The 24,136-nt window shown below is 57.3% G+C and overlaps 1 protein-coding gene across 1 annotated transcript; it reads left to right on the plus strand.

Annotated features, from left to right (window-relative positions):
* The first annotated feature begins 954 nt into the window (after positions 1-954).
* LOC119103009 (SUN domain-containing ossification factor) lies at positions 955-24,126 on the plus strand. The gene is made up of 11 exons (XM_037226458.1): positions 955-1,044; positions 1,452-1,537; positions 2,541-2,826; positions 3,593-3,630; positions 15,704-16,353; positions 17,260-17,498; positions 18,038-18,211; positions 19,668-19,812; positions 23,229-23,324; positions 23,625-24,002; positions 24,110-24,126. The coding sequence occupies exons 2-11, from the start codon at positions 1,509-1,511 to the stop codon at positions 24,124-24,126; spliced, it is 2,052 nt and encodes a 683-aa protein (XP_037082353.1). The 5' UTR covers positions 955-1,044; positions 1,452-1,508.
* Positions 24,127-24,136: the final 10 nt, after the last annotated feature.

Here is a 24,136-nt window from a genome sequence, read left to right on the forward strand (position 1 = left end):
CCTGTGCCTTTAACATTAACATCAGGTTACCAAACGGCTACCGCACACAGGAACAGCACCATGTACAATACACTTCTTTAGCTTTCGTGCATAACACACAAAAGCCCCAAACACACCATAATTTCAGGCACGATCCCACGCACGCCGCTCGCCGAGTCGCAATCAACTCGTGAGTGGGTTATATTTCCAAACGGCGCAGCGGAGCATGTTGAAACACTGCCGTAATTCACTGCGCTACAATACCACAGTGATCGTTTGATGTTTATCACGCATAGAACCGACCTCTCGCACGGGACTCTGCATTTTTGCACTTCCTTGCCTCCAAGGCTGCCAATGCGCGTATTCTTGACACGTACAACCATCTGAAAGATTTTTGGAGGGTGTATAAGCCCGGTGCGTAACCGCCCTCCGTTTTGGAGGGTGTATAAGCCCGGCGCGTAACCGCCCTACGTTTTGGAGGGTGTATAAGCCCGGCGCGTAACCGCCCTACGTTTTGGAGGGTGTATACGCACAGCCATATATATATATATATATATATATATATATATATATATATATGTGTGTGTGTGTGTGCATACAATCAGAATATCGTTGCACTCAATAGTTCTATCGCCAGTCAGTGACCGTATTCACTTCGTGTTCCATCCCAACTCTGCTGAAAAGAGCTGGCGGCAGCGAAATTCGATGTTACGCCTGGACATCGGGACGCGTGCATGGGTCTATGTCATGCCTGATAGCTCGAAAAGGAGTGCCACGGCTCATACTTTTGATCCAGGGAATTGAAAGAAAATTGCCCAAGCTACATTTCTATACACTTTTTGTGCGTATATATGTTCAAAATTTAGAAAACCGTGGATCTGAAGACGAGCATTTTAACATGGAACTCTATGGCTCGTCGTAAAATGTACGCCTTTGCTACCATATTTTGTACTAGACTTTGGGCCCTGGATGATACCCAATTCGGCTGGCTTGCCACTCTGATAGCGAGTGTCATTGGGGAGGTGCAAGTTAAGGGTATTAAGTACTTGCGTGTTGTCTGTACAGGTAAGCGAGTCTATCACTATTTCTCCTTGTCGTTTGATATATCTGATGATAAGTACACTCTTTGAAGTTGATGTCAGGTATGATTCTGCTCAACAAAAGAAGTGAGACATTATCCGAGAATACAGGGTTAGCGGCCCGTCAGAAGGGTTTTGCAGAGAAACGGTTGAGAATGTTTCATGCTTCTTTTAATTTTGCCTGTTTGTGAATGCAAAGCTGTTAGGTTTTAAATTTTTTTCTTTTTCCTTGTTTCCATTTTAGTGAAAAACTCCAAAACCTGCCCCACATGGAAGCAAAATTGGGTGCCTCCTGGGATGTATGACATACAGGCGTCTGATGATGGTGTCATCCTGCTAGCGAGACTGTGTTATCTTCACATTGTATTGTTTCATAAGTTGTTCTTCTTCCAGACCTGCTCATGGGTTAACATCTGCCTCCTGAAAGCACCAGAGAGCCGTGAAGCTGTGATGACTGCATCTCAATCATCCATGGTTTGGTATGTAGGTTTGTTTGTGCTGGAAGGATTTCATCATGGTATTGCTGGTTGTCCTTTATTGCTATAGGTTGTAAAATGTTACTGAAACAAATCCTGATTGTGGCACAATCCATGATAGGATATTGCAAAGAGCAAACTGTATCCCAAATTAATGGAAAATCCATGATGTGTTAGTAATGTGCTGCATTTTTATGAAATGTGGCCTGTACAAAGTAGCCTAGGTTTCTCTCAAAATGATGCAGTCTGACAAGTTAAACCTAATTACCATTTATGTAAAGGCCCAACCCATTTGCAGCACAAGTGTTTAAGGTGACTTAAAAATGCATCTCATGTTGCATATCATGATGCAGCAATTCCTGATGTTTTGAACATGTTTTGCTCACCAGTGTGAATGAGCTGCTGGATTGCCTTTTCAGTGTTATTGTCTAGACAGTGCTTCTCCTTGTGGCATGTGTCTAAGAAGAGGAATCCTCATGTTATATGGGCACTAGTTCACAGCCACAATGTGGTCCACTCTTCTGGGTGATTCAGGTTATTAAAATGCTGGTCCACATTTTCCACACCAATTTGATTTGACCTTAATGCTGAAGCCATGGCCATCCTCACCAACAATTTAAGAGCCTTCTTATGATGGCATTAGATGGACAAGTTTTCTTTTTAGGTAATTGCACAGTTCTTCGTGTACCCCATGTTCATTTCCTATCACCTCCACATTTTGCAAAACCACACTAAATTGCTAGTCTGCAGTGGGTTGAACTCCCACATCTGGCTTCACTACATGGGTCACACTAGCTTTTTTGTTGTTCTAAAGCAGAGGCAGGCAGTGAAAAGTATTTACAAAATAACTTGATGGCCAAAATCTGACATTGGCAAATATGGACCAGGCCACTAGCAGTTAAAACTGAGGTGTTATTTCATGTCAAGAAGCTGCTTTTTGTCTGTGCGGCAGTGTCTCAGCAGGCTGATCAGCCTAATCCCACCTGACCCGGACTTCCCTCCACAGCCTGCTGCTGGCAGTTACTGTGCATGGCACAACCGAGCCGGTGGCGGCGGTGGCGGTGGCGGTGGCGGGGCCTGGCCGGCCGGCCAAGCCAGGGCCCGAGTCAGAGCCGGAGCCTGACCCCAGCCGCAGCCCGCCGCACAGCATCATCGACGACACCATCAGTAGGCTGCAGCTCAGCCTGCAGCAGCTGGAGGATCTGAAGCGCGGCATTCTGTCGGAGGACGGCCGCGGCGCGCCCGGCAGCACGTGCGCCTCGGATGGCGCGCCCAGTGCTCACGTCGCGCTGGTGAGCGATCGGGCCGGCACGTGCCCGACGCCACCGGGTGGCTGACTGCGGGCCGACGGTGGTGTCCGAGCGGCACTCGTCATGTGGGAGACTGCCCTGCAGGCAGACATGTGCGCACTTAAGCGTGTGCTCTAGGTTCAGTCGGGGTGATGCTCACCTGGCTCGGGTCAAACTTCGCCAGAAACTACTGTGCGGATGCCTCGCGTGATTGGAGCAGCGGCCGATCAAGGGAAGGGGGGAAGGGGGGGGGGGGGGAGACGCACGTCGTTGTGCAACCCTTTATGGAGCGCCAAATGCAGTTGTGGTAATCAGCGCTCAGAGGCCATGTAATCGAACCTGGCTTTTCCACGTGAAAGCTTAAGGCCCAAAGGTAATCATAGATGTCTGGCGACCTGGGTGTTCCAAGTCCGTCACGGTAATGGGAATCTCAATCATCGTCGTTTATCCTTCCGCGTCTCGGCATTTCGCATTTATCCCTGGAAACTTATGGCGTTTTGAGATCATGTCGGATAGAGATGCTTCAGGACTGCAACGCAGGTTCGTCTGGAAACGTGAGCCTCTGGATCACAGGTCTGCCTGGAGACGAGGCTCTGGATCTCATGGTCCGCAGGAGACGTGAATCTCTGGGTCACAGGTCTGCCTGGAGACGTGAGTCTCTGGATCACTGGTCTGCCTTGAGACGTAAGCCTCTGGATCACGGGTCTGCCTGGAGACGTGAGTCTCTGGATCACAGGTCCGCAATTAACCAGCGTATTTCCGTTTTCAGGACGCCAAGGGCGCTGCACCAAATGCTAATCTCGAAAGGTAAGTCCATTTGGAGCATGGAGGTCCATAGAATCGGCAGTGAAGTGAGTTGTGGAGTACTGTGGGCTACCCAGACATCTCATGTTTATCACGCTAAATGTTGTTGGCCATTTCAATTTTGGGATCCTTTGTAGACTAGCATGGTTCATCTTGCATACCTGAGGCTTTCGAGTATCGTATGGTAATTGTCTCTATCAGGTTTTTCTGGTTGTGATAACCGATGATAAAGTAATCAATGTTTCGTCCACAAGTAATTCGTACGAGGACCTAAGCATATGACGTCTTCATGGGACCAACATGCACGTCTTGCATAGCTGGCGCCCGATCGTGAAGAGCGCCGTAACGTGAGTGTGTTCTCGATCCGCGGGCGTATGTCGACGCACGGATCTATGAAGGCGTCGTCCGCCTTCGCGTTCCGCGCACATCAACCAGCGTCGGTCTGCCTGACACCACCCCATCGCCGCCAACCGCCATTTTGCCGGATCCGTCGATCGATTTCTGACACGTGCCCGCGAGGTCGTGTCCGCCACGGCAGCGAGCTGTCACCGGCGCCGGCGCGTGCGCCGCGTCACCATCGGACACGCCACAGCGCAGAGCTGAGGAAAGCCGCCCGCCCGCGGGGATAAACACTCCTGCCGGCGTGATAAGGCTTGCCATTCGACAGAGGCAAGAGTTGTGGCCCGGAGATCTCAATGCAGTCCAGTCGGTCTGCTTGTGATGATGCACGATTAGTGGTATTACCATTTCGCTGTTTGAGCTATTCGTCGGCTTAAATACAGGAATTTCACAGCTCTCTCCCGTCCTGGGGACAGTGATCGCTTCGGTGTCGGTCGGCAATGACGTCGCAGGTGGGCCCCTGCTGTCCAGGACGCCAAGCGCGGGAGCGAGCTCAACCTGGCCCACTGGCATTAATGTGCTAACCCCGGCGACGGGGTGCTGTGCGGTCGGCGAGTGATTTCATGAGACCTCATTTGCTGCCAATTTGCACTGGCACCGGTCGTGGACGTGTAGGGGAGGTTCACAGCACGCTCCAGCGGCTGCCGACTCTTGGCCAGTGTGTCGCTGCAGCGGCAGCAGCTTGCGGCGCGGCCGAGTGGGGGTGGACCTACCGGTCGTGTCCCGCTGCCGGGCGTCCCTGGAAGGGGATGATGCGAGCCGACGTCCTGGCGCGCCGCCCCGACCTGCCAACGCCGGCGCGCCGACTGCCCCCCCCCCTCGCGCCCTGCATTGCAATGAAGTATTTTTTTCATTGTTGACGTTGCGAGCGATGCCGAAGATGAAGTGACTCGTACTTGCACTGAGAAATGCTCCCTTCTGCTAACCCGATCGGGCCCGGTTATCGCACTTGACGATTTATTAATTGCAAACAGCTGTGCTGCCGCACAATCATCAGCAACAAATAGTAGTTCTTTTTTCAAAGATTGCGTGCTGTTACATTTGCGAGACGTTCGCTTGCAAGACATTTGTTGAAGAATGGCTGTGGAAATGGAAATGGATGGAAGAAGGAAGGAATGAAGAAGAGTTGGTTGGAAAATGAAGAATCTCAACTTTGCAGTACGGCCTAAATTTTGCACACCTTTTTGCGTTAGCATCGCGAACATATGCTTTGCAAGTTGTGAAAATGCTGCACACCTAGGCCGAAGCGAGACACAGATGTAAACGAGGGAGATGACAGCACGGTGGTGCAGCCAGGCGGGCGGCGGAGTCTCAGCGACGATCAATGACATGACAAAGGCAATCACGGGCGGTCGTAGTGCTGCGACGTACGTCACTGCGTGCAACGGGCCACGAGCAATGGAGCGCCAGTCGCGGATTGGCCGGTCAGGACCGCTTTTAGGAATGACATTGATTTCGGCAACCCAAACAGATAAAGACGTGGGTCTTTTTGCAGGGTGCAGACGAAAGCAGGATGCACAAATCACTCGGCTCCATTGCTTTAAATTCGGGCTGTCTGATGTTAAAGGTCGCGCGCATTGGCGGCTTGGATTGCCATCAATCAAGTACGTTATCGATCAGTTACATCGATATCCCAGGGTAAAATGGCCTGGCCCGGCCAGACTAACTGTGCCAACCTGAGGCCGATCGGCGCCGATTAGTCAAGCAATTTTAGTCTTGACCTAGCGCATGGCCAGCTCAAGACCATCGTCGCATCAGCGAACCTCTTTCTGTGATGAAACTCTCTAAGAAATGGAGATTGCTTAATGCTGGGACCCTCTTGTACTGGTTCCTGAGTTGTTTGCTTCCATCTTCGTGTATGGTGGTATCATGTGCCTGCATAGTGCGAATGGTCATCTCAGTCATCACCCACTTGTCACACACCAAAAACAGCGTGTTAATGGCACATCGAGGCCAAAAGCTGTTTTGCGATAGTGTTGTTTTCCATCTGAAGCCGATCGCATTCGCGGCTGATGTCTCGCCAGTGCACCATTTACCGGGGTCCATGGTTCGTCCCCAATACGGCCAGCAGTCAGGGGGCGGAGTGTGGTGCCGTGTCGGTGCACCTGGCCCCCCGCAGGCCGACCAGCGCGCCGATCCGTTGGCCGTCGACCACCGTCCTCCGGTCGACCGGTGCAGAGTGCGCGTGTGACGCGGTGAGAGCGCGCCGATCCGTTGGCCGTCGACCACCGTCCTCCGGTCGACCGGTGCAGAGTGCGCGTGTGACGCGGTGAGAGCGCGCCGATCCGTTGGCCGTCGACGCCGTCGACCACCGTCGTCCGTTCGACCCACACAGAGTGCGCGCGTGGCGCAGTGGCAGCGCGCCGGCTCGGTAGAGCGACGTCAGCACACGCTCCGGGTGCGGGTACAGCTCTCCACCGCGCCGGCAGCTCTACGCCGGTCGGCATGGTGGCGGCTGCGTACTGACACTGCCGCGGAGGGTGTGGCGTTTTGGGTGTGGCCAGGACGGTGATTCCGCTGAGGCGATTGGGATTAAACGTGGTTTTAGCTCATCTGCTTTTATGTAACGCTGTGGGGTCAACGCTAGTTTTTCCGAGATGAGGGAGGATCGGCCGTCCGTCTGCCCTCTCCTCTCCTCTCGCGGTTCAGGGAGGATCGGCCTTCCGTCTGCTCCCTTCTCTCCTCTCGCAGTTCAGGGAGGGCCGGCCGTCCGTCTGCTCCCTCCTCTCCTCTCACAGTTCAGGAATGATCGGCCGTCTGTCTGCTCCCTCCTCACTCGCAGTTCAGGGAGGATCGGCCTTCCGTCTGCTCCCTCCTCTCCTCTCGCAGTTCAGGGAGGGTCGGCCGTCCGCCTGCTTCCTTCTCTCCCCTCGCAGTTCATTGATACGGAAAATCACCGAGCGCTGAAGGTACGCCGCCACTTTCTCAGTGCATTGAAGGGCTTGAGTGCAGCATACTTGACTTGCCTTAATGGAGTTGAGTTTCGCTGGTCGCGCATGGCCGTTGCTCTGACAAGTCTCACACCGCAGCAATCGTGCCGAAATGGATCAAGGCCATACCAGCTGAAAGGTATTGCAATGTGGGGGCTCAATGCGTCGTGGACTGCCCGATATTTATTCAGATGCACTGAACGAGCATCGACAGCGCCAGTGCCTGGCGTCCGCGGCGTGTGGTGTTCCCACGTCGTTTGAGACTGGCGGTATGCCTTTAGGACCAGTTCTTTGGTCGCATTGCTTTTGCTTGCAGCTCTTCATAATGTGGAGGCGCTGGTGACCTGCGGCTTGTCGACAAGTTTTCTGTCGAACGCTGGTGGCCTTTAAGAGCAAAACTTGTGAATGAGCTAGCATTACTCAAACGTAATGCCATCGCACATGCCGGTCACCTGGCGAGACGTGAGCCAACGGCGCTCTCCAAGGGAAGTTCCTTGCCTGTGTTCGGAATCTTACACCGCAATCCCCACCAACGTCCAGCACAGTTGCGGTCTCAGCCTGTAGACAGTGCACGTGGAGCCCTCGACCAGGACGTCGAAGCACGTTGAGGCGAGATGATGATCGCGAACGCGATCACGTCCAAGGTCATGCGTCCCGGCTGTGCCCATCTGCGGTCCGACGGCCGACATGTGGACGAGGCATGTCTGACACCGAAAAACTGGGGGGATGCATGGATGTGCCGACATCCAACACGAGTCACAGTATCTGGGCGTGGTCGAGATGGAGTTAGAAGCAGACGGTCGCGCATTCGATCACCCGCGTGCCTTCGTAGCGCTCCGTTTAGCCCATTCTTCGGATGTGTTGGCTCTCGCCAGAAGGTGGACCTAGTGTATAAGACGGAAGACTGGTCCCTCGCCGGACCGTTGTCCGGCAGGTCAGTGTTTAGTGTGGGGGATGACGGGCAGCGCAATCGCTGAGCCGCCATCACCAGACACCACGGCCAACATGACCGATGCTGCAGCCTATTGTGGACCGCTCTTCCTGACAGATCTGTTCCTCACTGCGAAAGGAATACTTACTGTGGGCTTCGGGTGCTCGTGTTTACGGTGGGCCTCGAGTGATCGTGTTATGATCGTGTCTTGTCGTGATCGTGTTCGTGTCGGGTTATCGTGTCGTGATCGCGATCGTGTTAGTTATGTCCCCATCGGCTCTGTGGGTGGTTAGTTATGTCTTCATCGGCACTATGAGTTGTTAGTGATGTCTTTAACGTCTCTGTGAGTGGTTAATTGTGTTTGCGTCGACCCTGTGAGTTGTTAATAATGTCTTCATCAGCTCTGTGAGTGGTTGTCTCTGCAGCGGCCCTGTTGCTACGCATTTTCACGTCATGATAATAATTTGTTGCGATAACCGCCGATGCCTGAGTAGTGAAAAATCTGCAACGCGACGATTTAAGGCAGTTTATTGCATTTCATAACGCATATTGATCTCACTGGTACCTAGGCAATTCGTGTTTTTACTAAAAGCGGATGGTCCAACGAAATCGCCGGATTATCTGATTTCGAATCATTGGGGAACGATGCCTTTCAATTCAGTGTCTGAAATCTTGTTTTGGCTCTTGGGGAGAAAACAAAGATTCTTAAAATTGCGGCTTATACTGAGAACGTGCTGAATGACATTGTATAGCAATAGTTGGCAGTAAATACCATGCCCTAGCTGGTCTCAGTGATTGCCAAAAACATTGAAGGATGGTAGCTTGTAATTCTGGAAGCTTCTAGCTTTTCAAGTAAGTATTTTCTTCCTAAGTTTATGCCCACACCTACCGTATTTTTGGAGCTGTGTAGCAGCTAAAAAGCTGTTTACATTGACAGTTTTGTTCTGAAAGTTGAGTCTCAGAGCACTTCTGTGCGTTTTCACCTTATATTCAGCTCGGGTTTCTTGGTGGAGATAAGCCTTCTCTCCAATGGCAAATCCTCCCCAAGAGCCGGAGACTCGCGAAGCCGTCGATGCCGCGTGCCCGAGCTAGTGTTTAGGATGATGCTTAGTGTCATTGTTATACCTTATGTACAACTCGTTAAACAAGTATTGTATCTGTTTCTACCCAATGTATGATACATTTACCTGATTTATATATATATATATATATATATATATATATATGTATATGTGCATATATATATATATATATATGCATATATACATATATACATACGTGTGTAAACATGCATGCATATGTTTGTGGGACGCCATGAATGTTCATATCAATTTAGCATGCAATCCAAAAACGTCGAATCATGACGTGACAAAGCGTTCCTTGTTTTGTGTCGTTTCCCTTGTGGTCTGTCCGGCCAGGAGAGGCGGCTGTTGTTTTGGATGCGGACTCGGAGTTGAGCGTCTGAGCACGGAAGTGTCGTCGGTAGACGGAAGGTGGGTTAAACGTGTACTGGTGAGTAGGGTCGGTCCTGGGCACCGAGTACATTGAAAGGACAAGTTGTGTGTGATTTGACAAATTAGGATGGGCTGAAGCCCGCAAGCAGCATCCCTGGTTTAGTCGTGATGAGTGTGGCACGCGGCGCTATCGAAGTCTCGGGACGGGCTCGTATTCCATGCTCGTTTTTCACAGAGAACAAGTTCTTGGCATTCTTTCCAGTGTGTAACGCACAGCCAGCAGAAGTTACACGCCAGTTAAACGTTTTCCAGGGAGAGCTCCTGACACGAACCAGGTGTTCATCCTGCCCTACTGAATGTTAACTTGGCCAGCTGACCACTACTGGGGGTGGCGCGCCCATCCGAGATGCAGCACCACTGTCCGCTACTTGGCACGGGCGCTCAGCGAGCAGGTCGAGCACGGAGCGACCGAGGCCATACACGACGCAACATGGCGGTGGGCGGGTCCGCTGAATTCCGGCGTACTTGGCGGTCCTGCTGCTGCTGCATCCGTGCGCCGAACAATGTTCCGCTTGTTGTGCTTCCTTTTCACCACTTGTTTGGTCTTACGCGCTGATGAACTGGCGAGCTGCATGCTCTCGAGTAGCCGACGGAAGGCTGGCCCTGGCAAAACACCTTTTTCAGCGTCGTTGAAACGCACGACCGTCAGGGACTGCTGGCCTTGGCTGTTATTGGTAGCCATCGTGTGGTGCAGTTTAGTGGGAAACTACGCTCGTTTGGGCTCGACGGACACGTCGGTGGGCGGGATTCGCCGAACTTAAATTGTTTATATGTATGAGTGATGACTGTTGCGCGATGCCTGTTCGGTTGAAATCGTTGGCATGTAAGAATAATGCGTGGTGCGTGATGTCCGTTTACATGCAATTGTTTGCTTTTACCGTATTTTTTCGTGTGTCTTAATCTTTAATTAGATATACCCCGTATCGTGTTAATGGCTTGCAATTGTCCCTTGTTTAATCCCCTGTAGGTTGGTCACTTGAACAAACCGCTGTTAAAAAAGAAAAAGCTGAGATGGGATTGGCAAGAAATTTTGAGAACTGATATTCATTTCAGTCAAGGCATGTAGCCGAAAAATTGATACATTTATCGTTTCTTTCCCCTGGTTATTCTATGAGGAATAAGGCTATCAGCACTGTCTCGTCTGTCTGTTTAATGTTACCCGTAAACGTTCCTCACAACATTCGTGATTGCAAGGTCTTTATCGATAAATGGAAGCTATATGATGGCGTTTGCCCTATATATTGTCCCCCCCCCAAACGGCCCGCGATCGCCGCGGTCGGTCCCGCTGCTGTGGCGGCGCCTCTCCCCTCAGACGGCCCGCGATCGCCACAGTCGGTCCCGCCGCTGTGGCGGGGCCCCTCCCCTCAGACGGCCCGCGATCGCCGCGGTCGGTCCCGCCGCTGTGGCGGCCCCCTCCCCTCAGACGGCCAGCATGGGTCCTCCGTTCCGGCTGCGCCCCACCACCGAGCCAGCGGGAAGGGGGACCTGGCTAGCGCCCCCGGCGCTGACCTTGAGTGGCGAGGGGCAGCGGGCGCGCTCCGGCGGCCGGGTGGTGTTTTTTTGTGGGCATGGGGCGGCCGTGAGTCTCGTGCGCCTGCGCCGAGCGCCGTGCCAGTCCGGTGGGGACGCCCAGCTAAGGCGGTGGCGGGCATGAAGGTCACGCAACACAGTTTATGCTATTGGACCCCATTTTTAGATAGATCGGGCTTGCCATACAAGCTTTTTGACCCTAATTTCTGCGAGGAGAAAGTTGCGATTAAAAATATTTTTTCAGCCCACAGCATGTCCAGGGCAGCGCACACCTTACCATGTGAACTACAGTGATCTATCTGTTTGTTGAAAATCTGTTTGTGGTTGGAGCTGTAACAAACAGGAACGGTGCAAAAGTGGTTGCCCCAGCTATCCATCATTGCGCCTATGATGCTGTCTGTATCGTCCGGTTAACTCGCCCACTCTCAGCACGGCGCCTGAAAAATCATATTTTGACACCCGATGTAGTGGGAAAGTGCCAGATGCGCAGCTGGGAGCCTATGGTAACCGTAAAAACTCATCTGCTGCCTCTATGAAACAAGTTTATCTATCTATCTATCTATCTATCTATCTATCTATCTATCTATCTATCTATCTATCTATCTATCTATCTATATATATATATATATATATATATATATATATATATATGTATATAGTATTAATTATTTTATAGAATGTTGAGTGGCATGTGTCAGAGATGCGACAATCGGGTCCCATACAGCCACTATTAGCGAATTAGATGTGACGTGTGAACCCGGCCCCTCCCGACTTGTGGGAACATTGTATGAAGTCACGTGGTATGGAAACAATGGAAGACATTGCAATCGGAAAATCTCTCGAGGCTTGGGACGCATACTCGGGGTGGTACGCACGCGATGCATGCCTCTGCGTTCCGTATCTGTGAGGACCCGTTCGCATCTGATGCACCGCAGCGCGGCAATGGCGTGTCACGGGCACGGGTAGGGGGTGAGAGACTGTGGGCCGCCTGCTGGGGTGCCAGCTTCGTTGGTCACCGCGGAGCTAGTCGACCCACCGGTTAGCCGGATGTACTAATGTGCGATGGTGGTTGTGCACAGCGGCCAGGCAAGCGCACTGCCGCACTCCAGCCGGCGTTCGCCGCCGTATCGCGCATGCGTCCCGGATGACACGGCCCGAGCACGCCCTGCGTGCCGGCCGGCCGTGCTGGCGCGCTGGTGACCGATCACCTCCTGCCGAGACTGCCGGGCACTCGTGACTGGCTGGGGCAGGGTTCGGTGTTTACGCCCCGGCTAGGGGTCGGCGGACGGGCCCGGCGCGACCTGCTGCATGCTAGCGGAGCGCCTGGGCTCGGTATGTAGCCGCAGCGGCCCGGCGCCAGTGGCGCGGGCACATGTCTGCGGGCGCTCTGGGTCAGATCGGCGTGGGACGCGGTTGGGGCGCCGTCGGCGAGACGCGGGTGACGCGTGCGGGCCGCACGGAGGTGACGTGGTCCGGCCGGCCTGTTTACGGGCGCGTGCCTCGGCCCCAGCCCGGCCGTTCGGCGCGGCCCGGCCGCCACCTCTCGGGTCAGGCGGGGACGTCCACGCCTCAGCGGCCGTCTGCCGGAGGCCGTCAGCGCCGGTCCGCTCAGGCGGCGCCATCGATTGGCTGAGCCCACGCCCGCCGGTCGGCCCGCCTTCCTGCCGCCAGACGTCGCTGCCGCCGGCAGTCGAAGCGCGCCGCTGGCCGCGCGGCCATGCGACAGCCGTTCGGGCCGGTGCTGTGCCGCAGCTGCGGTGCCGCCGAGCACTGGGTGCCGCGCCGCATGCGCTGCGCGACGCTGTACCGCTCGCAGCGGCGCCTGTTGCTGGCGCGCTGGCACCAGTGTGACTTGGCCGTGACGAGTCCGCGCGTCGGCCCTTCTGCCCGACCGGCTGACGGCGGTCTGCTGGCATCGGTGCTGGTGACGGCACTGATACTGGTGGTGTGCTGCACCAACCTACTGACGGCCGACTGCACGTCCAGGTAAACATGGCGGCCCGGCCGGCCGAGCGGATGTCGAGCCGGGAATGCCGGTAGGGGAAGTCTAGCTCGCGGCGGCTGCGAGTGAGCGGGTGCATGTGTTGTGCCGGTGCGGTGGGACGTTTGCCGTGCGGGCGGGGGGCGGTGAACCAGACCGGCGACGGCGGCGCCATGCAGCGTCCGCGCGTGCTGAGTGGCTCGGACTGACTCACCGCGGCCGGCTGGCGTGGTATCGGCACCACGCCGCCATGGCTGGTCAGCCTCGGGGAGCCGGACCCGGCGCCGCAGCTGGTCAGCCTCGAGGAGCCGGACCCGGCGCCGCAGCTGGTCAGCCTCGGGGAGCCGGACCCGGCGCCGCAGCTGGTCAGCCTCGGGGAGCCGGACCCGGCGCCGCAGCTGGTCAGCCTCGAGGAGCCGGACCCGGCGCCGCGGCTGGTCAGCCTCGGGGAGCCAAGTCGCAGCGCCCCAGTTGGGTCGGCTGGTCGCTGTGTCCGATGCGGGCCCTGCGAGCCGACTGTGCGCGGTACATTGACGCGTCCGACGGCGCGTCTGGCATAGAGGTGCGGAACACCGCCATTATGGCGACACAGCGTACAGGGACGTCCGCTTTCTTGTCGCGGTCATAACCGAGCCACCAGTCCCCCACTGGTGGTCATGAAAGGCTGTCAGCACCGTGGTCACGGTGTGTGCAGTTGCTTGCTCGTAGCTAGCTGATCTCACCTGATGTTATGTTCCACGTGCTGCTCAGTTCAGTTCAGTCAAGGACAATTCAGGCCAGGCCATTCTACTACTGACATTGCAATCTGAGCAAACAAGAGCCCGTGCAGGGCATGCATGTTGGTGAAGATGCATGCCTGCTACTCGATTTGGTCGTGGCATGGAGGTGTGCGGTGATCTGTGTATTTAGAGGCTTACATCCCATCTGAAAGGCTCCAGGCATTCGTGCAGTCCTATAGAGACTGCGTGATACATCTCTCTCTCTCTCTCTCTCTCTCTCTCTCTCTCTCTCTCTCTCTCTCTCTCTCTCTCTCTCTCTCTCTCTCTCTCTCTCTCTCTCTCTCTCTCTCTCTCTCTCTCTCTCTCTCTCTCTCTCTCTCCTCCCTCACACTCACACTCACACTCACACTTCACACTCACACTCACCACTCACACTCACACTCACACTCACACTCACACTCACACGCACACGCACACGCACACGCACACGCACACGCAACTCACACACTCACACAATCAACACACTACACACCACACTACTCACAAACTCCACACACTCACACACTCACACACTCACACACTCACACACTCAAACACTCAACACTCACACACTCACACACTTTCACACACCACACTCACACAATCACCCACTCACACACTCACACATCACACACTTCACACACTCACACATCACCACTCAACACACTCACCACTCACCATACACACTCACACACTCACACATCACACACTCACACAACACCACCACTCACACTCTCTCTCTCTCTCTCTCTCTCTCTCTCTCTCTCTCTCTCTTTCTCTCTCTCTCTCTCTCTCTCTCTCTCTCTCTCTCCTCTCTCTATCTCTCTCTCTCTCTCTCTCCTCTCTCCATTCAGTGTTTGGCGCTCGCAAATTGTCGCAGCCGGTGAAATGTCTGCGGATTTCTCCTCCGAGCACAGCCGGTACGAGCGTGCCGTGGTCAGCAGCCACCGGCGTCGCCTCGGCACACTCGTGCCGTGCGAGGTGACACCACCGGTCGCGGCGCCCAGCCGCCCGTGTCGGCACCAGCCACCCGGCCAGGCAGCGGCGGGTCGGCCCGATGCGCACGGGAGACGGCCCGGTGCGGGCGGGCGGCTGCTCGAGACGCTGGCGGCCGCCCGAGCTGTGCTCGCGTACCCTGGTCGACGAAGCTGCCTCAGCCGGTATCAGTCGGGAGCGTTGTTGTCAGCGGTGTCCGCCAGGGTGGAAAAGGAAGCTTTTCTCCGCGGCTGTCAGCCAGGAGAGCTTCCCAGGAGTTGGTCGCATGCTGATCTGATCTCCGCCGTGGTGCTCCTTCGTCCGAAGAATTCGGGAGGAGGTTCGGCGAGCTGCTTCACTTGCGGCTCAGCTGCGACGTCAGATGACCCCTGCACGACAGGGTCAGGCTCTTCGTCTGAATTCATGCTGATAGCAGGGGGCACACACGATACATCATGTGGCTGTTATCGCTCACGTTATGGGAGCATGTTCTGATTTTGAGCGCACGCTTCTATGGCATTTCATAACACGCAACGTGACAAGCTCGGTGGTATTCGGCCATGTGTTGTGGAGCGCTGCTGCCGGGTGGTGGCATGTTGTCCGGGATCACCTCCTCTCGTGCCGCCGGCGGCGACCCGGCGCGGCCGGTGGCTTTGTGGGCGGCGGGTCAGCGACTCGCTCCCGGTGACCGACCGCGCCTGCTCAGCAGCCTGTTTTCCATCGGCGCTGGCCGTACGATGACGGCAGGTGGCTCAGCAAACACGCTGCACAGCCAGCGTGGCCGAGCGGCCGGCCGTCTCGCCGCCCGGATGTGATGCGGTGCGCTGCTGACGGGCTGCCGGCTGGACGACGCCCTAACCAGAGTGGTCAGCCAGCCGGCCGCCGCCGACCGCCCAGACGGACGGCGGCGCGGCGTGACGGGGGTGAATGCGCGAGTGGTTGGGAATGGGAGGGCTCGGCCGGCTGCCGTCTCAGTGGCACGGCCCGAAGTTTCACCGAACCGGCTGAGAGAGTGCTGTCGCCACGTTCACAAACACACCGCGTCTCCGCCTGCGCAGGAGTGAGGAGCCGGAGCCGCCGCCACCGCCACCACCGCCTGCCCCCAGTGAGGCGCCGGGCACGCCGCTGCCGGTGCCCACCGACGCGTCAGTGGTGCCGCTGTTGGCGCCCGACGCGCCGGCCGAGGCGGACTCGTGGCTGCCGGCGCCGGTGCTGGCGCCAGCCGCGCCCGTGCCGCAAACAGCGTCGGCGACGCCGGCGGCGACGGCCTGGCAGCAGCAACAGCCGACGCCGGAAGTGGCGCTAGCGCCGGCGGGGGACGCGTCGGCCCCACGCGCGGCCACGGTGCCGGACCCAGGAGAGCCGCCGCCGCCCGATACGGGACCGCCGGAGCCGCCGGTGGTGATTGCACGGGATATACGCACGCTGCCATCCACGCCAGTGCCACCGGCGCCGCCGGAAACTGAGCCGGGGCCAGAAACGGAGACAGCGGCGGAGACAGGGGTGGAGGCGGAGGCGCAGGCGGTGGCGAAGGCAGAGATCGCGGAAGAGGCGACGCCCTCCGAGCAGCCGCCGTCCGACAATGGGACGACGGCGGCGGCCGAGCGGGCTGACGGCCTCCGCCAGCTGGAGACCGGATCCGGCGAGGAGATCCAACCCTTCAACGAGTGGGCCAGCCGGCGCGTGGAGGAGACGCAGAAGAAGACTGGTGAGTAGGTCTGTGCGGCTGCGATGGACACAAGTCTCCCTGTAATGGGATGATCAGCAGACCCAGATCCGGTAAAAATAACGGTATTGCCTCACAGCAGGTTTCGGACAACCAATATGTTTTAAGCTGTCAATGGGTAGCCGCAACAAAACATGTCAAGATCTCAGGGGTGCTTTGACACGGTAATGAGGTGAGCAATCGTCCTTGTCCATACGGGTCATCATTTTCTCGCCGTACTGCGTACGTCTACGCCACATGGCGTCAATCACCGTCGGCTCCGCGCTACTGACGCACGGCTAAGCCGTCCCGCTACGTCCTTCGTGTTCTGCTGTTGGCACCCCGGCCTAGTGCTGGTCGCTTAATGCTCCCGCAGCCCCGTCCCTGACTGCAGACCAGACTACCCTGCCGTCGTCTGCCGCCCTCAGCCGTACACCTCCGCCCCAGGAAACGGTGTGAGAGCTTCCGTGACCGCAGGCCAGACCGCCGTGATCGTGTCCGTGACTGCCGATCAGACCGCCGTGATTGTGTCCGTGACTGCCGATCAGATCACCGTGATTGTGTCCGTGACTGCCGATCAGACCGCCGTGATTGTGTCCGTGACCGCCGATCAGACCGCCGTGATTGTGTCCGTGACTGCCAATCAGATCGCCGTGATTGTGTCCGTGACTGCCGATCAGACCGCCGTGATTGTGTCCGTGACTGCCGATCAGATCGCCGTGATTGTGTCTGTGACCGCGGACCAAACCGCCGTGATTGTGTCCGTGACTGCCGATCAGACCGCCGTGATTGTGTCTGTGACCGCGGACCAAACCGCCGTGATTGTGTCCGTGACTGCCGATGAGACCGCCGTGATTGTGTCCCTGACTGCCGATCAGATGGCCGTGACCGGCCGCCCCGTTGCCGCAGGTGATGCCGTGTCGCCGTCGTCGGGCCCGGGCGCCAAACCGGCCAAGAAGCCCCCGGTGCGGCACCGCATCAAAAACTACGCGTCGCCTGACTGCGGCGCCAAGGTGTTGGCCGCTAACCCCGGTGCCACCTCCGCGGGCAACGTGCTCAGTCCGGGCCGCGACGAGTACATGCTCAACAGCTGTGACACGCGAGTCTGGTTCGTCGTCGAACTGTGCGAGGGCATCCAGGCGAGCAGGGTAAGTGCCCATCTGGTGGTAGGGAGGGATGCTTCAGTCGAGACGACTGGGTGTCACGATCGGTAAATGAAGCCCACTCTGGTGTAGGAAAGTCTCTTGTTGTTACCAGCTAAACTGGATCGCATCACTGGCCCAGCCATAACATTCTGTCTCTTGACATGGTCTGAGCAGGGTCACCCTTCAGACTGGATTAGACGCCCGCCAGTCACCGTCTGCGGAATGATCTTGTTCCTTTTTTATGTACATTATGTTGTCTCAATCTTGGGGCCTCTATCCAAACCATGATCACGTTGAACTCCGGGAAACACGTTTCAGTTCATGCCTTAGTATAGTATAATATGCCATATGCCATATGCGTAATATGCCATAATATGGCTCCGGTGTAGAGCACTAGCGCGCTCGTGTCAGGACACGTTCTACGCTGTAATTGTGGTGTGGACTTGGCCCGTTGGTCCAGCTGACGATGTCGGTAGCCGGCCGGTCCGCCGCGCCGCTACCATCAGCGGCCCGACTGACGCCCCACCGCCGGCCGCCGGCAGCTGGAGCTCTCCAACGACGAGCTGTACTCGTCGTCACCGCGCGAGTTCGCCGTCTACCTGACGGACCGCTACCCGACGCGCGAGTGGAGCCGCGTCGGCCAGTTCACGGCCGAGGAGCGCCGCGGCCCGCAGACCTTCCACCTGCCCACCGTCGTGTTCGGCAAATTTGTCAAGGTGAGGTGCCACCGGCTCCAGCCCCGGTCCCGGTCCGGGGTCCGGTTCTGGTTCCGGTCCGGATTTCGGCTCCAGCTCCGGCTCCGGCTCCGGCTCCGGCTCCGGCTCCGGCTTCGGCTCCGGCTTTGGTTTTGGCTTTAGCTTCGGCTTCTGCTCTGGCTCCGGCTTCATGCCGGAGCCAGAGCAGAGCTTAACACCCTGCCGGCTTAACACCAGAGCAGAGCTTAACACCCCACACAGAGCTTCAGAGCTACAGAGCAGAGCACAGCTACAGGGCTACAGAGCAGAGCTACAGAGCAGAGCTTAACACCCCACCTTAACACCCTGCCGGGCTTACGCGGCATCAGAGCCTCCCGGCTCTGATGCCGCGTAAGCCCGGCGGGGTGTTTCAGCCGCGCCACGGGGTAGCCCTGTGACTGTAGCTGCTGGGCTCTCGGTCAGCCGTACGCAACACGAAGGCCCAGTGCCGTGCTTCTCCCCTAAAGAGCTACATAAAAAACTGTCCCAATGTTTGATGAACAGCAAGATCTGTCGTAAACGAATTAAGAGAAAAGGATTAAACTTCATTAAGTTTAGGACTTTTGAGCGGGCGTGTTTTTCATGTTACTGTTGTTTCGTTTTGTTTTGTTTTTTGTTTTTTGTTTTTGGTTTGGCGGGGAGATGTTGAAGGGTTTTGTTTTGCTTTGTTTGGGCGGGGGGGGGGATGTTAAGGGTGTTGGGCCGCTTTATTTTGTTTTGGTTTTGGTTTGGTGGGGGATGTTGAGGGCTTCTTTTTGGTTGGGCGGGGGGATGTTGAGGGTGTTGTTTCGTTTTGTTTTGTTTTGCCTGGTTTGTTTTGGTTGGGAGGGGGGATGTTGAGGGTGTTATACCGTTTTGCTTTGTTTTGTTTTTGGTTGGGCGGGGATGTTGAGGGTGTTGTGTCGTTTGGTTTCATTTTGGTTGGTTTGTTTTGGTTGGGCGAGGGGAACGTTAAAGGCGTTGGGCCGCTTTGTTTTGTTTTGTTTTGGTTTTCGGTTTGCGCGGGGGATGTAGAGGGTGTTGGGTTGGGCGGGGGAGGTGCTGAGGGTATTGGGCCGTTTTGGTTTCTTTTGTTTTGTTTTGGTCGGGTGGGGGTATGTTGAGGGTGTTGGGTCGTTACGCTGTCAAAAAGAAAAGGGAAAGCAACCGTTCAGCAGTTCTCATGCTATTGCACGGAAGCACGCATTTTCGACCTGCGCAATGGTGCTGTTTTCCGCAAAACATGCCACGATGTCGCCCGGAATGTGGAGGAAATTATTGGTTTGAATCGTGCTTATTGCTGGATGCTGTTTTATTTCGTTTGTGGTGTTGTGGCATAAGGTGGTAGTACTTTCAGTATGCAATTCTGGAGGGTCACCAAGGTTTGCCGCTCGTTTTTGTGCATAGTTTTCGATTGCCCGAGTTGCCGCGCGTTCTTCCACACTCCCCTCGCGGGCAGGTGGAGATCCTCAGCAACTACGGCACGCACTACTACTGCACCGTCTCGACGCTGCGCGTGTACGGAGCCAGCGAGTACGAGGTGCTCGACCACGAGGACTCGGAGAACCACTCGGACGAGACTTCCGAGTACGAGGACCTGCTTGGTACGACTGCCCCAGCGCTCCCCACGCCCGGCGTGCACTCTCGTTGTTCTCGGTCCTCCTTGATACAACAGTCCCAGCGCTCCCCACGCCCGGTGTGCGCTGTCGTCGTCCTCAGTCCTGCTTGGTACAACAGTCCCAGCGCTCCCCACGCCCGGCGTGCACTCTCGTTGTTCTCGGTCCTGCTTGATACAACAGTCCCAGCGCTCCCCATGCCCGGTGTGCGCTGTCGTCGTCCTCAGTCCTGCTTGGTACAACAGTCCCAGCGCTCCCCACGCCCGGTGTGCGCTCTCGTCGTCTTAGGTCCTGCTTGATACAACAGTCCCAGCGCTCCCCACGCCCGGTGTGCGCTGTCGTCGTCCTCGGTCCTGCTTGGTACAACAGTCCCAGCGCTCCCCACGCCCGGTGTGCGCTCTCGTCGTCTTAGGACCTGCTTGATACAACAGTCCCAGCGCTCCCCACGCCCGGCGTGCACTCTCGTCGTCCTCGGTGTCTGGTTTTAGGGGTTTCAGTGTGATCTTGGGAATCGGTCATCCTTTTGCTTTTCCGGCATTCTCATCGCTATACCTTGCATATGTTAATACCTGTCCTGCGTATTGTGATGTTCGACCCCGGGTAGCCAGTGCGATTTTGCGAGGTCTTCCTGGCGTACGTTCTGGCATTCTTAGGTGTGGACGGTCGTGATGCGTTAAACACAGATGTGTCTCAAAAACTTAACATTCGCTGGCAGTCATCGACGCTATCAGTCAGCGTGAATATCAAGCTGATCCACTCTCCCTTTCCCATTCTCTCCACCAAACTTGACATGTAAGTTGGCTGGACGGGGTGTTCTACTTCACGCATCGGGGGTCATCGAGCGAATTGCGGAAACTAAGTGGTGCTCGTTTTCTAAACGCTCACAAAATGCCTCTCATATGGCTGTGATGGCCCAGGTTCAGACTCTTGCCCCCACTTCAGTTGTGTTTTAGCGCACGGATCTTTATACTGGGTCGCAGCGACTCCTCCATCACGGAGTTCGACCGATCCCAGTGTTCGGGCGCGTCCTCGCCCTCTCCGCCAAGCTGGCTATCACCACCTGTCTGTACCACAGGTGGTGATAGTCACGGATGTTCATTTGGCCGGCGGCCTGTGGCGCACTACGCAGACTCGACACGTGTGTGGCCAACGGTAGACCGCTGAGCCGCTGGTGAAATGCGCAAAAATTTGTGGCGTAATGCCGGAAATAAGCAAAAAATAAAACAAGACCTTGCTCTTAGTTGTTCTTACAGTGCCGAACTAACTGACACGTGCAAACCGACAATATTACCTTTGCTCGCAGCCCGCATACTCTGGGCGTGGGTGTGGGCTGATACGCGCGGACATCGCCTCGTGTGTGATTCAAATTTAGGCTGGGTCGCTGTCGGTACGTGGTCTGGTTTGATTTCCACGTGGTAACGCGGCTCTCTCTTGTTTCGACAATTAGCGGGGAACTGACCCGACCCGTACCCACTCGGCGTTGGCCCCTTTAATGTGGTCGTGACGCCGACACGCCGGGTCAGCTGGACCACAAGCGGCTGGCCGGCTGTCTGCACCGGGTACATTGATCTGCGGGTGGCGTCGGGCGTCGCCCAACCGTCACGCCACGGACGGCGCGCGGGTGCGTTCGATTGCCCTTACCGCACGGGCCGAGCAGACACCTGGGGCCCGACCCCCGGGCTGCCTGACTGGCTGGCGCTCCCAGTCTGGGTTCAGTTGTAAGACCACCGCCCGGTGACCACGTTCTTTGGGTTGTCTCGAGAATGATGGACCGAGTATGTGATAGGGCAGCTAGTTGCCCTCAGTGTTAGCTTAGCGCATTATCCTGCGTCGGGGAAGCGATGATGGATGCATGGGTGGGTAAATACAAGACGATCTTGTGGGCCCATCAGCGTAGCGTACACGTTTTCGTGATCTGGGGTCGGTGATCGCCAAATGATAGGGTCGGTCTGGTACACATAGACATAACCACCAACGCCGCATCCCGTTGTGATCCTACGCTCATGATTCGCGCCATGCACAAGTGGTGCAGCGACGTCGTGAACTGCACCGGCTATGCTACCACTGAGGGGAGGGGGAGGGGGCATGTGGGAAAATGACAAGTCAGCTAGTGTGGGCCGTTGTGGTCGGCCGACAGGTGGCGATCCCTCGAGTGCGTCCGAATAAGTAGATTCAGCGTGTACCCCAGCCCGATTCCCACACGGACCGCCTTCGGCACAAACACACCTGTCATTGTCATTGCCCGTGTTGCGCTATGACGACGTGGCGTGATGGATCACAACAGGACGGCCGCTGTCGTGTTTGGCAGCGCTGTCCGGCTCTTTGAGTGCACCTGCGTCAGTGAGCACAGGACGCTAACATGGAGCGGCGGCGCCTCCAGTCGCGCTCGTGGCCCCGCATGCTGCGGGCGGCAGCTGTTACGGGGGAGTGGCATCGCATCTGAGCTCTTTTTACCTGCGCCTTGTGGGCACGTGAGCTGAAAATTGGCACCTCCAGTCCGCAACAGCTGACCGGACCATCCCCGGATCGCCCCCTGACCTATCCTTGACTGCCCCCTGACCGCTCTCCGACTGCTCCCTGACTGCTCCCAGACCGCCCCCCTGATCACCCCCTGACCGCTCCCTGATTGCTCCCTGACTACTCCCTGACCGCTCCCTGACTGTTAACTGACCGCCCCCTGACCACCTCCTGACTACCCCTGACCATTCCCTGAGCGTCCCTGACCGCCCCTGACCGCTCCCTGATCGTCCCCTGACAGCCTTCTAACCGCCCCCTGACCGTCCCCTGACAGCCCCCTGGCGTCCCCCGGACAACCCCCTGAGCGGCCCCAACCGCCCCCTAACTGACCCCTGACCGCCCCCTGACCTCCCCTGACCGCTCCTGACCGCCCTCGACTGCCGTCTGACCGCCCCCTGACCGCCCCCCTTACCGCCTTCCGACTGCCTTCTGACCGCCCCTGACCGCCCCCTAACCGGTGGGCTCGGAACGCTCCGCCAGTCAGGGGGCGGCCCCTACTGCCTCCTGACCGCCCCCCCCCCCCCCCGACTGCCTTCTGACCGCCCCTTAAACGCCCCTTGACGGCGCCCTGACGGCGCCCTGACCACCCCCTGACTACCCCCTGACCACCCCCTGGCGGCCTCCGGACCACCCCTCTGAGCGTCCCTGATCGCCCTCTGAAGCGCCCCCGGCGCTGTCCGCAAAGCCTGCCGAGCCCACCCCTCTGAGCGTCCCTGATCGCCCTCTGAAGCACCCCCGGCGCTGTCCGCAGAGCCTGCCGAGCCCACCCCTCTGAGCGTCCCTGATCGCCCTCTGAAGCGCCCCCGGCGCTGTCCGCAGAGCCTGCCGAGCCCACCCCTCTGAGCGTCCCTGATCGCCCTCTGAAGCGCCCCCGGCGCTGTCCGCAGAGCCTGCCGAGCCCACCGACCGACCAAACCTGCTGAACAGGGCGCTGCAGGCAGTCAACAGCATGGTGCAGACGGCTAAAGTGGCTCTAACCGGACGTGAGTGGAGCGACGGCCGGGCGCGGCGGTGAAGGGCAGGGGAGGGATTCGTGATGTCAAGCTGCTACCTTTGGACGACGGGGCCACGCTTTGTCGTTTTGTTTGCCTATATTTATGATTGAAATGACTGGCGATTTCCATCCCCTCAAGAACCAACCCTGTTAATGATCGTACTTGTCTCAGAATGTGTTGTGCCGTTCACTGGCCTGTTGTGGTTGTGGAACGTGTTCGGTGGTGTTCATAGCAGTGCTGGGCGTGCCGGTAGCTGTCTGCCTGACGCGGCTCCGGTGCTATTGACAGAACGCGACTCGGATCCGGTCGAGCGCTGCGTCTCGCTGGATCCCCGCCAGCTGCCGGCCAACCTGAGCTCCGAGGCGCGCGCCGCCCTCGGCTGTCGCTTTACGGCGCTGGCCGCCACCGCCGGCGGCGCGCTGTTCCGGCGCGCAGAGCGCAGTTGCGACATCTGTCGGCCGCCAGAGGACAGCACCATCACTCGCCACTCGGCGCTCTGCGGCCTAGCGCGCGCCATCCTGTCGCCCGACGCCGTGCAACAGGTGTGCGCCGTACGTGCGCTGACGCCGCCGGCGCCGCCGGTCGCCGCCGAGTGGCCGCGCGCTAATGGAACGGTCGAGCCGGCGCTGGCGGTGGAGGCGCCACAGCGACCGCCGGTGGCCGAAGGCGCGCCTTTGCCGGACGCCGCGACAGCGCCGCCGGCCGAAGCGCCGGCACAGGAGCCAGCGCCGCCGGTGGTGGTTAACAGCAGCGCGCCGGTGGTGCCGGCCGAGGAACGCTCCGCCAATGAGACGGCGGCG

Source organism: Pollicipes pollicipes, unplaced genomic scaffold, assembly GCF_011947565.3.
Source record: "Pollicipes pollicipes isolate AB1234 unplaced genomic scaffold, Ppol_2.1 Scaffold_5724;HRSCAF=6776_pilon_pilon_pilon, whole genome shotgun sequence".
Lineage (NCBI taxonomy): Eukaryota > Metazoa > Arthropoda > Thecostraca > Pollicipedomorpha > Pollicipedidae > Pollicipes > Pollicipes pollicipes.